Source organism: Mustela putorius, unplaced genomic scaffold (assembly GCF_011764305.1).
Source record: "Mustela putorius furo isolate JIRA1106 unplaced genomic scaffold, ASM1176430v1.1 tig00000450_pilon_pilon_pilon, whole genome shotgun sequence".
Classification (NCBI taxonomy): domain Eukaryota; kingdom Metazoa; phylum Chordata; class Mammalia; order Carnivora; family Mustelidae; genus Mustela; species Mustela putorius.
In genome coordinates, this window is record NW_025421385.1 from 25,225,956 (window position 1) to 25,238,887 (window position 12,932).

General features: G+C 33.9%; 1 protein-coding gene across 8 annotated transcripts in view; it reads left to right on the forward strand.

The window, feature by feature from the left end:
- ATG5 (autophagy related 5) overlaps positions 1-12,932 on the forward strand; it is a 126,254-nt gene that overhangs the window by 18,246 nt on the left and 95,076 nt on the right. For all 8 annotated transcript variants that reach the window (XM_013056649.2, XM_013056652.2, XM_045080254.1 and 5 more), the window contains one exon: positions 7,295-7,373. In XM_013056649.2, the coding sequence (XP_012912103.1) occupies positions 7,295-7,373 (79 nt within the window). The remainder of the gene's footprint in view (positions 1-7,294; positions 7,374-12,932) is intronic.

The window sequence follows — 12,932 nt, forward strand, 5'->3', positions numbered from 1 at the left end:
GGTTTAGAAACATACAAAGTGATATTTTTTATTGATTTTGGAAGCAAGGAGATTTTGTATTGAGTTATAGGTCACATATCTAACCTTTTGAGGCATTTCTGGGAAAGGATGGCGAAGTTCTTTATAGTATTCATTTTTTAAATAACCACTGTTGACAAGTTTCATGATCATTTATCAGATTCATTATGACGCTTGAATAGTTTTAGACCTCAGGCAGCATAGATAAGTCAATGTTTTCTGTTTCTTTTTATTTCTCAGAAGAATTGGAGGTTTTGGAATGGGAAGGTGGCTTAAAAGAAGTATAAGAGGAGCGAGGATCAGGAGAGTAGAGGGAAAGGAAGGAGGGGGAAAGATTGTGGGTGAGTAGCAGTAGGATCTATCTATTCTCGACAGTTCGATCTGTTATATAGTTGAATATTGAAATTGTATTGCTCTATGTGTATCAGTTATATACACTTTATTGTTAAGAATTCATGTGACTGACAGTAGGCTTTTCAGTTTTATTAGTGTAAAGTAGGGCTCTTAACAAGGGCTCTATTGACATTTTGACCTAGGTAATTCTTTGCTGTGGGAAGGCTACCCTGTACATTGTAGGACTTTTAGTAGCAGCCTTGGTCTCTGCCTACTAGAGTTAGTAGCATTCCCTCTAGTCATGGTTATAAAAAGTGCTGCCAGGTGTCCTGAGATGACGGGGTACAAAACCACCCCCAATTGAGAAACTCTGGAAAAGATGGGAAACCTCAGACTCTCTTCAGTAAATAATTGCTTGGTCGCCATCCTTCAGCTGCTGTTTTAATCCATCCTGTATGGTGGGTTTTTTTTTTTGTATTTGATAAGATTTGTATTCTGTAAGTTTGTATTCTATATCAGAAATAATGTTTGGACCCATTTCTGTTACCGCAGGCTTAAATATGTCATGTTCTTTGTTAGTATTTATGTCTTCTGAGAATCTTTTATTAAGGAGTAAAAAAATTAAAATTATTTTTCCTTTTAGAGAGTTTATGTGAAAGTAATTGTATTCACATATCTTTGCTGTAGGTTTTGGGGTGTTAAGTTTTTATGCATAATGTCACTTTCGTGGTTATGTCTTGCTGTAAGCTCATTGTATTTCATGGCTTTTGATAAAACTTTCCTTTAGTACAGTAGTCCCTCTTTATCTTTGGTTTTGCTTTTTGTAGTTTCATTTACCCTCAGTAGCCACGGTCTGGAAGCAGATGATCCTTCTCTGACATATTGTCAGAAGGTTGGCAGTAGTAGCCTAACACTGGGTCATCGTGCTTATGTTATTCACCTCACTTCATCTCATCACGTAGGCATTTTACCATCTCACATTATCACAAGAAGGGTGAGTACAGTACAGTAAGATATTCTGAGAGAGAGCATCCACACTCATAACTGTTATTATAACTTTTTGTTATAATTGTTCTATTCGAAGTTATTGTCGTTAATCTCTTACTGTGCCTAATTTATAAATGAAACTTTATCATGAGTCTGTATGTATAGGAGAAAACGTAGCATATGTAGAGTTGGGTACTGTCTGTGGTTTCAGGTATCCTTGGGGTGGTCTTGGAACATATTCCGCTTGCATAAGGGGCAACTAACGACCATATTGTTAGCTACTCCTTGTATTTGAGGAAGGAATAGCTTCTAGAGGTATGAATATAATCCAGGACCTCTGGGCTAAGTCTTCATCTTTCCTCCTTTTGTTCCCAACTAGAGTAGTTTCCTCCTAGTTAAAGGAGTCATCTTCCTGTGTTCAAGAAGTCATAGGCTGTCAATATCTACCTGGCATTTAAGCAGTGGGCTTCAGATGATAGGATAATCATTATAGAGAAGCAGCTACCACTGAAGTTTTATAGGGCTTGAGACTTTTGAGACCATGCAAGTGTCTTAAGAGTAGAGGAGCATTTATTTGAGTAGGGTAATAACATCTTTCTTATACATGATTCTTTGGAGTTTTAAATACATTCCAGTGAGAAAGGAAATCAAACACCAGTTTAGATAATTCATAAAAGAAAGTAGAAAGAGCATAAACTGGTAATTACTTCTTACTCTTTAACTCCTGCTATTTGTTATTTATTATTACAATTGTTTAAATTTCTGCATGAGATACTTGGGCATGGACTTTTGTACCTTAAGCAGTACTACATAAGAGGTGCTAAGTAAATGTTTGTTCAGTGGGTGAATGAAAATGAGGCGGAAATAAACAAAATAACTTGTTCAAATGAGTGAGTAGGACCAGATTTTGAAAGTCTCAGTTTAGTCTTCCCACCATACTTGCTGATACTCTATTTGTTAGTTGTCGTTTTCTTTGGTTCTGTATGGTCTCTCTAAATTGCTTACATTATTTATCCATATTAGAATAGAAAATTTAAGAATGGTGGCAAACACATAATGAGTACTTAGTATATTGTTGATTTGTAGAGAATCTGAGGGGGCTTTATTTGATTACCACTTTATCCCCTATAGTGCTTTGTTTCCTTAAGTTTTAAAAATTACATTGTAAATGGAAAGTGCTGATCTAACTCAAATGCAAAGATTTCTTTCTTTCTTTCTTTTTTAATTATTGGTAAGAGTGATTTGAGTTGATTAGTCAGCAGAGGGTGCTCTAACATTGCATTTTAAAAGGTAAAGGTTCCTTTTTACTGTAAATCAAGTGGTCAAAGTTTGTATTTTTTACTTTTATATTAGAATTATTTTAAGAGAACAGTTTCTGGTTCTTCTAAAGAACACTTTGTATGTATGCCTTAATACTGGTTAGCTCTTAGGCCTTCGGTATAAATTTTAGAAAAAGCTTTTCTTTTTGTCAATTATAAAAGCAAGTATCTCTAATAGAATATTATTATTTTGTGTAAACTGACTTATTTTCAGGAATGGTTGGAAAGTAAGAAGTTGAAACTACTTTTTGAATAAAAAAACAAAACAAAACAGCAAGCATTGATGATCTTAAACATAGACATAGCAGAATGACCCAGAATTTAATACTGTATCTATCTGGTTTCAAAAGTAAATTTTAGCAAAATTACCTCTTAATTATAAATACTGTGCAGGTTCTTCTCTCTTATTGATTGTCTTTTCCTAAGATTGAATTTTAAAATTTTATAAATTCTGTAAACTTGAATTTTGAAATGTGACTTACTTAGCATTTGAGGTAGGTAGTATCCCTTGGCTGTTTTTGTACTTTTTCATGCATAAGAATAGGTTTAGAAAGCTGTGAAACATAGTACTAACTGTACTAACTTATAGATGTTCATGTTTGTTCCATAGGTAAAGCAAGGCAAAATTGATTGTAAACATTAGATTACCTTGGTGTACATTTGAGTTGTACCCTTTTTCTTTTTTATTTTTTTAACAGTGGGGCTTGGACTTGCGACCCTGAGATCAAAACCTGAGCTGAGATCAAGAGTTGGATGCTTAAGGTCGTCTGGGTGGCTCATTTGGTAAAACGGCTTCCTTCCCTGAGTCCTGGGATCAGGCCCCTCATGGGGCTCTCTGCTCAGCGGAGAGCCTGCTTCTTCTCCCTCTCCCTCTGCCTGCCTTTCTGCCTACTTGTGATCTCTGTCTCCCTCTGTCAAATAAATAAATAAACTCTTAAAAAAAAAAAAAGTTGGATGCTTAACCAATTGAGCCACCCAGGTGCCCCAGTTTGTACCCTTTTTTATTCAATGAAATATAATCCTGTTTCCAGTAAGTCACTAGGAGACTTACAGATAGGATGCCTTTATTTCAATGAAATGGAGTAGGACGATCATTCTGTTCTCTCTAGTATTTGGGGAAGCTTTCTTTCAATGCTGATGTTAGAATACCGCTTTGCTATCTGACTGCAGATGTTTAGACTACTGAGAGCACCCTTGGCTGATTTAGGAACATAGCTGTTATTAACGATACATGTGACCAGTACGTGTGTATGTATTTTAGCAGTAATAAAAGGTAGAGAAAAAACACCTTATGCAAAGAAAAATGAAAATATTACTCATTTTGAGAATTGATTTTAGAAAAGACTAGAGCAATTAAGAAAGAGAAAGAAAACGAATAAAGTGTGAAAATAGACCTGACACTAACTGTTCTGGTATGGTGAATTTTTATAGGGCAGTAGAGTGAACCCTTACTAGTTGGGCCCTTTTCTGGAATATATTCCAGGTTCATATCCTTACGACTTCCTTTTCTATTAAATTTAGGTTAGATTGGCAGGAGTAGCGGCATAGAGATAAATGGTTACATTATGATTTACTTACAGTTATGGCTTATGTGGTTTCTATGTTGTGGGTTAGGAGCCTCCTGACAAAACTATGTAGAATATCTGTTTAGAGGAATTGTACAAATTAGTACTTTTGAAACCCTTGATGTAAATTAGATTATAGTGTAAGAGAAATTCAGTACCTTTAATTCTTGCCAGTTCTGTTTTCTGTTACAGATTTACTTGCATATTAATAGACTCATCAGAAATAAGCAGTCTTGGAACCAGTTAATTCAGATAGTATATTTTTTTGGAGTTAGTATCCTTGCATCAAAATCATTCTGACATAAACATCTGCATTCAGCCACGTATAATCTGAACATGTAGACTTTGATAATAGAAGGAAGTAAATAGCTCTTTCTACTGCAGTTCTATTTTTAAAGATTATTACAGGATAATTACTAGTTATTTAGAATGCTTTTATGTTGTTACTTTACATACATTTATAGTTAAATGTAAGTATTAGAAACCATAATATTTAAATTTCATCCTAATCTTCAGTATATTGGGAAAAAGAGTCATCATTTACCATGAGACCAGGGAAGTTTGAAAATATATATATATATATATGTAAGTTATTTTATAAATAACTTAGAGAAAAATACAGGAATAGTGTATGACAACTTTATTAGAAATTTTAAAAAGCATTTAGATAGAGCAAATTCACATTTACGCTTCATAGTTCCCTGGTTTTGAAGGTATAGATACCAGAAATGGGCAATGTCTTCTGAATGCAACTAACTACTCATTAGTTGTCATAAATTCAAATAGACCTCTAAGAGGTTTTAGTTTATTGTGACTTCTGGCTTTTCTTGCTTAACAGCAGTGCTTAAAGAAATTTTTAAACTGTTGACAAATCATGATTTTGTTGTAAAATACTTGTTTACATTAGTAAATGCCAATAAGAATGATCAGTTCAATACTCGTTCATTTCTACATCATATAATTCCTTCTAGTCATCTTTGGTACAAATCTGCCTTTAGCTCTTGCTCACTGTCAGATAAATTGCAGTGCACAAATGGCATAAAAGATGAAAAAATACTGTCACATCTTTTTAACAAAATGACTCAGGTTCTTGTCATAAAATATCATATGATGAAATTCTTGCTGTTGAATGACTAAGTGGATTAAGAATACCATGTCTTTAGAAATATATTGTTCATTCATTAGTTTTTGAATTGTGTAAAATTCACCTAGAATATTATCTAATGACTCATAGTCTGAGATTTCACTTAAGCAATCAATTTTACTACTGTCATTAAAATCCAAAGTACTATTGTCTGTGTAAAAACCTTCTGATTTATGTAATAATTGTGTAACATCTTCCCTTGTCGATTTTCCTCTCCTTCCCATTATGCATTGAAAATTAGACATTTTGAGTTTTTAGCTATATTGATGATAGATAAAAGTAGACTCCAAAAGTGGTGTCTGCATTCTTACTTTATACTTCCTTGAAATCTGATGTAATATTCTAGGTGAAACAATGAGAACATGAAGAGTGCATTGTTATATCATCCTTCTATGGCATGAAGAATAATGGCATGCCACTATTCTTCCAAATTGTTACTAGTTCAGTGTTTTTTTTTTTTTTTTAGCATAGTTGGGAATAATTGATAAATAATGATGAAATCATTCCTAGAATGATGAAATAGAATTCCTGGAATAGAATGAGGACTAGCAAAAGTCTGTTTTGTAAAATTACAAAGCATTACGTAGAGCTTGTATAATTTTAAGAAGTTCAGAGAGAAGTATCAGAATTGGATAGAATCTATAACTTTTCTCTAATGGAGTATTTTTGTTTTTCAAATTACTATTTTTGTTTTAGATTTTGACAGACTAGGGTTTTTTTTTTTCTGGGTTCTGAAGGAAAAATTATATTATTTAGGTAGTCCAAAATTTCCTGCAGTATTCATATTTGGTTATGAAAGATTCATAGTAGATGTGAACTTTCAAGTTTAGAGGTTTAAGGGTTATTATTAAAAGATACAACATGTATATGACTAAAACTACCCTGTTTCATTTTACTAGTAGGGCATTCATTCTATATTCTTCCTAAATAACATGATCTGTAGTGATTGATGTTTTCACCAATTGTATTATGTAGATGTAAGCAAACAGGACTAGTATTAATATTTGAATCTTGGTTAGGCAGTGTATTGGGTCATTCATTTTGAGGGGAATTAGGTGTATTTCCAAATTTTGCAGCTTCTGAATCTAGGAATCACTCACTAACATAAGAAAAACAGGACTGTACAAGACACCACGCAGTCCTCTTTTTGCCTCTTTTGCCTCGTTGGAAGTATTGTTTAATTGTTTTACTATTGTAGCCACTTTAGTTTCTTTAAAAGGATGATTTAAAAAATAAGATTTCTTTGTTGAAATCTGCAAGGTTTGCTTCACTGTAAGTAATATTTATATTTGGAAAGGTTCTCTTATTTAGGAAGTCCTGAATTTATTTTTGTAAAAAACTTCAGTCTGAGGTTGCAGAAAAATATTCAGTGACTTTGGAAAATGTTGATATGTTGTTATACAGAAAAAGCAGGTAATAGTTTTTTATAAAGGATAAGCCTAATCTGTATTTACATATGTATGCATAAATGAAAGGCTCACTTTCTATGGCATTAATATTAACCACAAAATAGATGATTGCATGCTTTTTAAGGTGATTTTCTTAGTTCTTAGAATTTTCTAATACTTAAAGAATTAAAAAATATGTTTATATAAGCTTGAAAAACCTGTTTGTCCAATGTGAATACTGGGATGGTAGTCAGATACTGCAGTAGTGTGATACAGCAGTGGTCATGGCTGATAAAAGATTCTTAAGCACTATCCCATTATGTATATTGGGGCTTCAGTGAATGAAATGCTTAGAAGAAAACTGATACCTGGAAACTATACCATATTAGCTTGGGCAAGTAACAGTAATATATTATCATTCTATGATTTGTGGTTAAAGCCCCCTGATATTTGATGTTACAGTATATGCTGAAATTTATTTTGGAGTTGTAGTTATAACTTTAAAGTATTCTTTCTTAAAACGTACTCTTTCATTTTTAGGCATTATCCAATTGGTTTGCTGTTTGATCTACTTGCATCAAGTTCAGCTCTTCCTTGGAACATCATAGTACATTTTAAGGTATAGTTTAAATAGCATTTCCCATTTCTTCCTCTTACAGTATTTCGTAGGTAGGTTTAGAATAGAATTTTTTTTAAGTGAAGTTGTTTATTGCTTCTTCCATGACACTTTAATGGTGAAGCTGCCGCTAGTTTTTACCCATATATCTTTTGATTTATTACTAACTCTTGGCAGAGTCATTTAAACATTAAATGCATGAATGCCTATTTTTGGAGCTGAATATGCTGTTTTAAAATTTGTAAATTTTGGAATGTTTATATTCATCAAGAAAAAATCTCCAATAAGAAGAACAAAATCCAGAGTTTAGATGTGGGTTGGAAGTGGGAGTAGGGAAGGGGTACAACTTAATGTGTTGAGTATCTCTGAGGCTGTTTTGATTGAATTGTGAGAAGCGTTATGAGACAGAACTCCAAAGAATTGACCTGAGTGTGTTTTGAGAAATTTTAATTCCTGTAGTTTCTATGATCAGTTCATTTATTGTAACTTAATTTTGTCCTAATAGTTTATAAAGTGGTCTGTCTTTCCCCTTAACCATCTTGATTCTTCAGCCCCTGCTCCCCAAGCAATAAACAAATACCACTGAAGGATTGAAATACCTCTTTTAGTTGATAACTAGGCAGTGATACTCAAAGCGCGATGAATTGTGGCAGGGAAGCATGTTAGGAGTTTGAAAAGTCATTTTAGATATCTAATTTGCTTTCCTGTAAGGGGCTCTCATTCAGAGTCACAGCCCAAAGGCTGCTCACCTGTTCTTCCTAAGATGCTTTCCTTCCCACTTTATTTAGTTGAGTGTGTGGGTCTTTGGCATTTATTTCCCTCTCATTTGCACTAATGTGCTTTCCAGAGTACCATGTTACCACAGATTTTGGTTACCACAGAACCAGAGTAGGATATGGTTTTAATATGCATGACTTTCAGTTACCATGGTATTATGCAAAGTGAAGACTTCCTGTATTTATAATAATTTAAGTTTAGAACGGTATAAAGTAAAGCTACTCCAAGCATAATGAGTGTAGAGGTTCTGTATTGCCTAATATGTTAGTCTTTCCCATTATGTTGAAAAACAGTTCCCATAATTATTCATGTGAGAGGGATGCACTCTAGGACTTTGGAATCTAGGTTAAAATATATCATAGCTACCCATTTATTTATTCATTCAACACCTACCAGAAGCCTACTATGTGCCAGCCAGGCACTATTCTAGATGCTTGCGATATATGAGTGAATGACACAAAGACACTCAAACACTGGGACACTTTATGGTGCCCACCTGGCACCACATACCAAGCCTTCTGTAATCACTGATTGAGTGCATCAGTGGACTATAATAATGATAGGAAAGGCTTCGAATTGTTTCGATTGTTCTAGTGTAGTGGTGCAGTGCGGTGCTTCTCAAAGTACTCTGTGGACCCATAGGGGTACCCAAGGCTCTTGGAATGGATTCATGAGGTCCAGTCTGTTTCCATAATAATATTAAGGTTCTATTTGCCCTTGCCTCTGTGTTTACATTTGTACTGATCTGCAAAAGAGATGGTGGGTCAAACTGTGGGCACCACAGCACAGAGCAGGGCAGTGCACCACTCTGTACAAGTGGTTATTGCGTTCTTCACTCCCACACACTTGAAGTAGAAAGAATATCAGCCTCACTTAAGACTATTCTGGATGAAGCAGTACAAATTATCAATTATTCTTCATTTTAACTCTTAAGTACATGTCTTTTTAATCTCCTGTGTGTCAAAATGAGAATGCACATAAAGCACTTCTGCTCTTTGCCAAATACGATGACTGTCTTTTTTTTTTTTTTTTAAAGATTTTATTTATTTATTTGACAGAGAGAGATCACAGGTAGGCAGAGAGGCAGGCAGAGAGTGAGAGGAGGAAGCAGGCTCCCCGCTGAGCAGAGAGCCCGATGCGGGACTCGATCCCAGGACCCTGAGATCATGACCTGAGCCGAAGGCAGCGGCTTAACCCACTGAGCCACCCAGGCGCCCATACGATGACTGTCTTAAGGAAAAGCACTGAAGCCCTTGTTTGAGGGCAAGCTGAACACGCCACTTTTTTCATAAAACACCGTTTTTTATTCAAAAGAGTAACTGATAAAGTGTATTTGGGTATTTGTAAGATAGTTTCTTAAAATAAACGAATTGACTCTCTCAGAGTAAGGACAACAGTATTTATTGACAGTGTTAAAATGTGAACTTCTAAATGAAAATTGGAACTTTGGAAAACATATCTGCTACCATGACCTTAACAGCTTTATTATTCTTAAAACAGTTTTCTGTTGAGATTTTTGGTCATTTTAACAGATCTTATTTTTAAGAAATTTTATGTATTGAAATGTGTCAGTGTTTTGAGATCTACATTAATTCAGCAAACAAGTATTTTCCAAATGGTCAATGCATGATGTTACAAAATAATGTATGTGAAAAAGAACCATTCATAATGCAAGGTCAGAATTAGGAATTTTAATGTAACAGAAATCAAAATGTTTATTGATAAGCTTTCAGATTCCACATTAATGTTCTAATAAACTATACTTATTGAATCTGGTGTAGTATCAAAAAAGAATATCCACAAATCTGAAGTCTATTAAAATGCTACTCCTTTTTCCAGGTACATATTTTTATAAGCCTATATATTTATATAAGTTAGTCAAAACAACATTAAAAGCACCGAACGTAGAAGCAAATAGTTCCTCTGTTTTCTAAAAAGCCAAACATTAAAGATATTTGCAAAACTGTAGAAGAATACCAGTATTCTCCCTCAGTTTTTGTTGTTGTTCTAGAAAATACTTATTTTACACAGAAAATATGATTTTTGTGTTACATGTAATGGGTATGTTCTTGGTGTTTTTAAATGAATCACTCTTTGAGGTCTTTGGTAGGTCACCATTTTCTTACCAGATGGGAAGTTTATTAGAGAAATTAAATAGAAAGCAGAATTGTAGAGCTAATAAGGATATTATAGAGGGTGCTATAAATTTGCTCAAGCTACCAGTGTATTTCTGTTAGCTCTTCTTACACTTTCTGCACCTGGCCCGTATTGGTGGAGAATTTCTTTCTGTATACTAAGTTCCCTTTTTTTTAGGGTTATAAGACTTAGCTTTCTTCAAAAGTTGGCCCTAAGTGTTTAATTTATGGTTATACTGATTAATGTAGGCCCATTTCTGTTATACTGCTTTATGGCTTTTGATTCATTATAATGAAATCAAGTAAGACTTTTGTAGGTAGAAAAGCAGATGCTTTTAGTATGAGGAAGCAGTGTTTCGTTTTGTCCTTAGTTTCTGGTTAATAGCTTATCAGTTGATTGAATTTATCGAGTAACAACTTTATGTCAGTTGATGTGTCAATGTGTATTTTATCTTTTTGATATTGAGTATGTTAAATGATATCTGTATTTTAACCAGACAGCTTGGAATTTATTTGTTTTACAGTTGCTTTCAAAGATATAAATTGATTTTGATTAGGTTTTATGCAATGATAAACTCTCCCAAGAGACCCCCCACCCCCACCCCCGGCTGCCTCTACCTCACACATTTGATCATTTTGTGGTTCAGACTGAATTCTTGGGGGAGAATACCTGTTAAATAGCTTTCAGATATTTTCTCTAATTTTTAATGGACTTTGCTGCTTGTCATTTGAATAGGTATATAATGTATATAGTAAATGAATTTTAATGTCTAGAGTAGTGTTCTTCAAACTTTAATGTGCATACAGATTACCTTTGTGTCTTGTTAAGGTACTGATTTTGATTCTGATTCTGTAGGTTTGGGCTGAGGGCAAAGGTTCTGTGTTTTTATTTTTTTAATTAATTTTTTTTTTCCATTGGATTTTTAGACTTCATTGCACAAGTTCATCGTATATTCACCTTTGGCATAGATGTTGACACATGAGTGTGTTTTATATCAGCTACCATAAGGATTCCCATTCCTATGAGAGGAAAAGTATTTAATTGAGAAACAACTCTCCTTGGAGGAAATATTAAATGATCGCCAGCCATACTCTGAGCCTCATGTTTTATTTTCTTATTTATAGTAGGAGGCCTGGAAGGACTTAACTTCTAGCTACTTGATCCATGGGCTTTGTTCTCCATGATGCGTGTTACGTGCTAGCATAATTTTATTATATCTTATCAATAGAAGCATTATTTACCATTATAGGGGGATTTGTTCACTGGCTCCCATTATTTTCAGGCTATACATTTAGCTCAGCCTGAGCAAAAATTCATTTCACAAACACAAATAAATGTGTTAACATAACTTTCTTACCATCACACTTTCTTGACTTTTCAAGAATGCCACCAGCTCACTCTGATTATCCACATGTGTATACAGCATGAAATACCATCTCACCTACTGTAGGTTCATTCATTTATTTCATTAATAGCAATAATGTTAATTATTTTCATAATTTGAGAGGAATTTGCATCTAAGCCAAAATTGCAGTAGTGGAATTAACAACTGCTTGTCTCAAATGACTGCATGGATGCCTCCCCATATCATACCTTTGAAGAATCTTCTTACATAAATGTAAAATAGGAAGGAAAGGAATCAAACCTCCTCCAGCTGGTAACAAGCCAGTATCATAACTTCTGTTTCTTTCTCAATTAGTGAGGTATTAGTAAAAATCATATAACTTTGTCTAAGTGAAATTAGAAGTCCAAACACTTTATATCTTGGTGACATATCCATTCCAGCTACCTTTCCAAGATGCAGCATCACCTATTGTAGAAGAACTTTTACACTTCATGATCATACATTAATGATTGTTGTCCTGATTAGCTCCTTAGTGATTTAAATTATTTCATTGATGTTAACAGCTAATGTAACACACAAGTACAATAGATATACAAGTAGAAACAGCTTAAACTGTTCTATTAGTCACTATCCTAATCTTGTCTTACTACCACTACAATTTCATTATATAATAGATGAAATTAATAATCCTTCCCTCACTGTAAAGACTGTGGGTCGTCGGTGATCCTGAAGCTATGATTATGTAAATATTTATTATGTTCATCATGATAAGTGTACTCTTTAATACCTATCCCCTATTTTCCCCATCCCCCCCCCCCCTCTGGTGACCATCTGTTCTCTGTAACTAACAGTCTGTTTCTTGGTTTGTCTCTTTTTTCCCCTTTGTTTGGTTTCTTAAATTCCGCGTATCTGTGAAATCATATGGTATTTGTCTTTCTCTGACTTATTTTCCATAGCATTATATTCTCTAGCTCTATCCATGTTGTTGCCAATGGCAAGATTTCATTCTTTTCTATGGCTGAATAATATTCATGTGTATATATATATATATATATATATACACACACACACACACACACACATGCACACACACATATATATACACACATATATATAAACATACATATTTGTATATATATAAAATTTGTGTGTGTATATGTATGTATATGTATATACATACGTCTATATAGATACATGTAAAATTTCTTTATCCATTCATCTATAGATGGACACATGGGCTGCATTCATAGTTTGGCTGTTGAGGTTCTATATTTTTAACAAGTTCACAGGTAATTCAGTGTTAC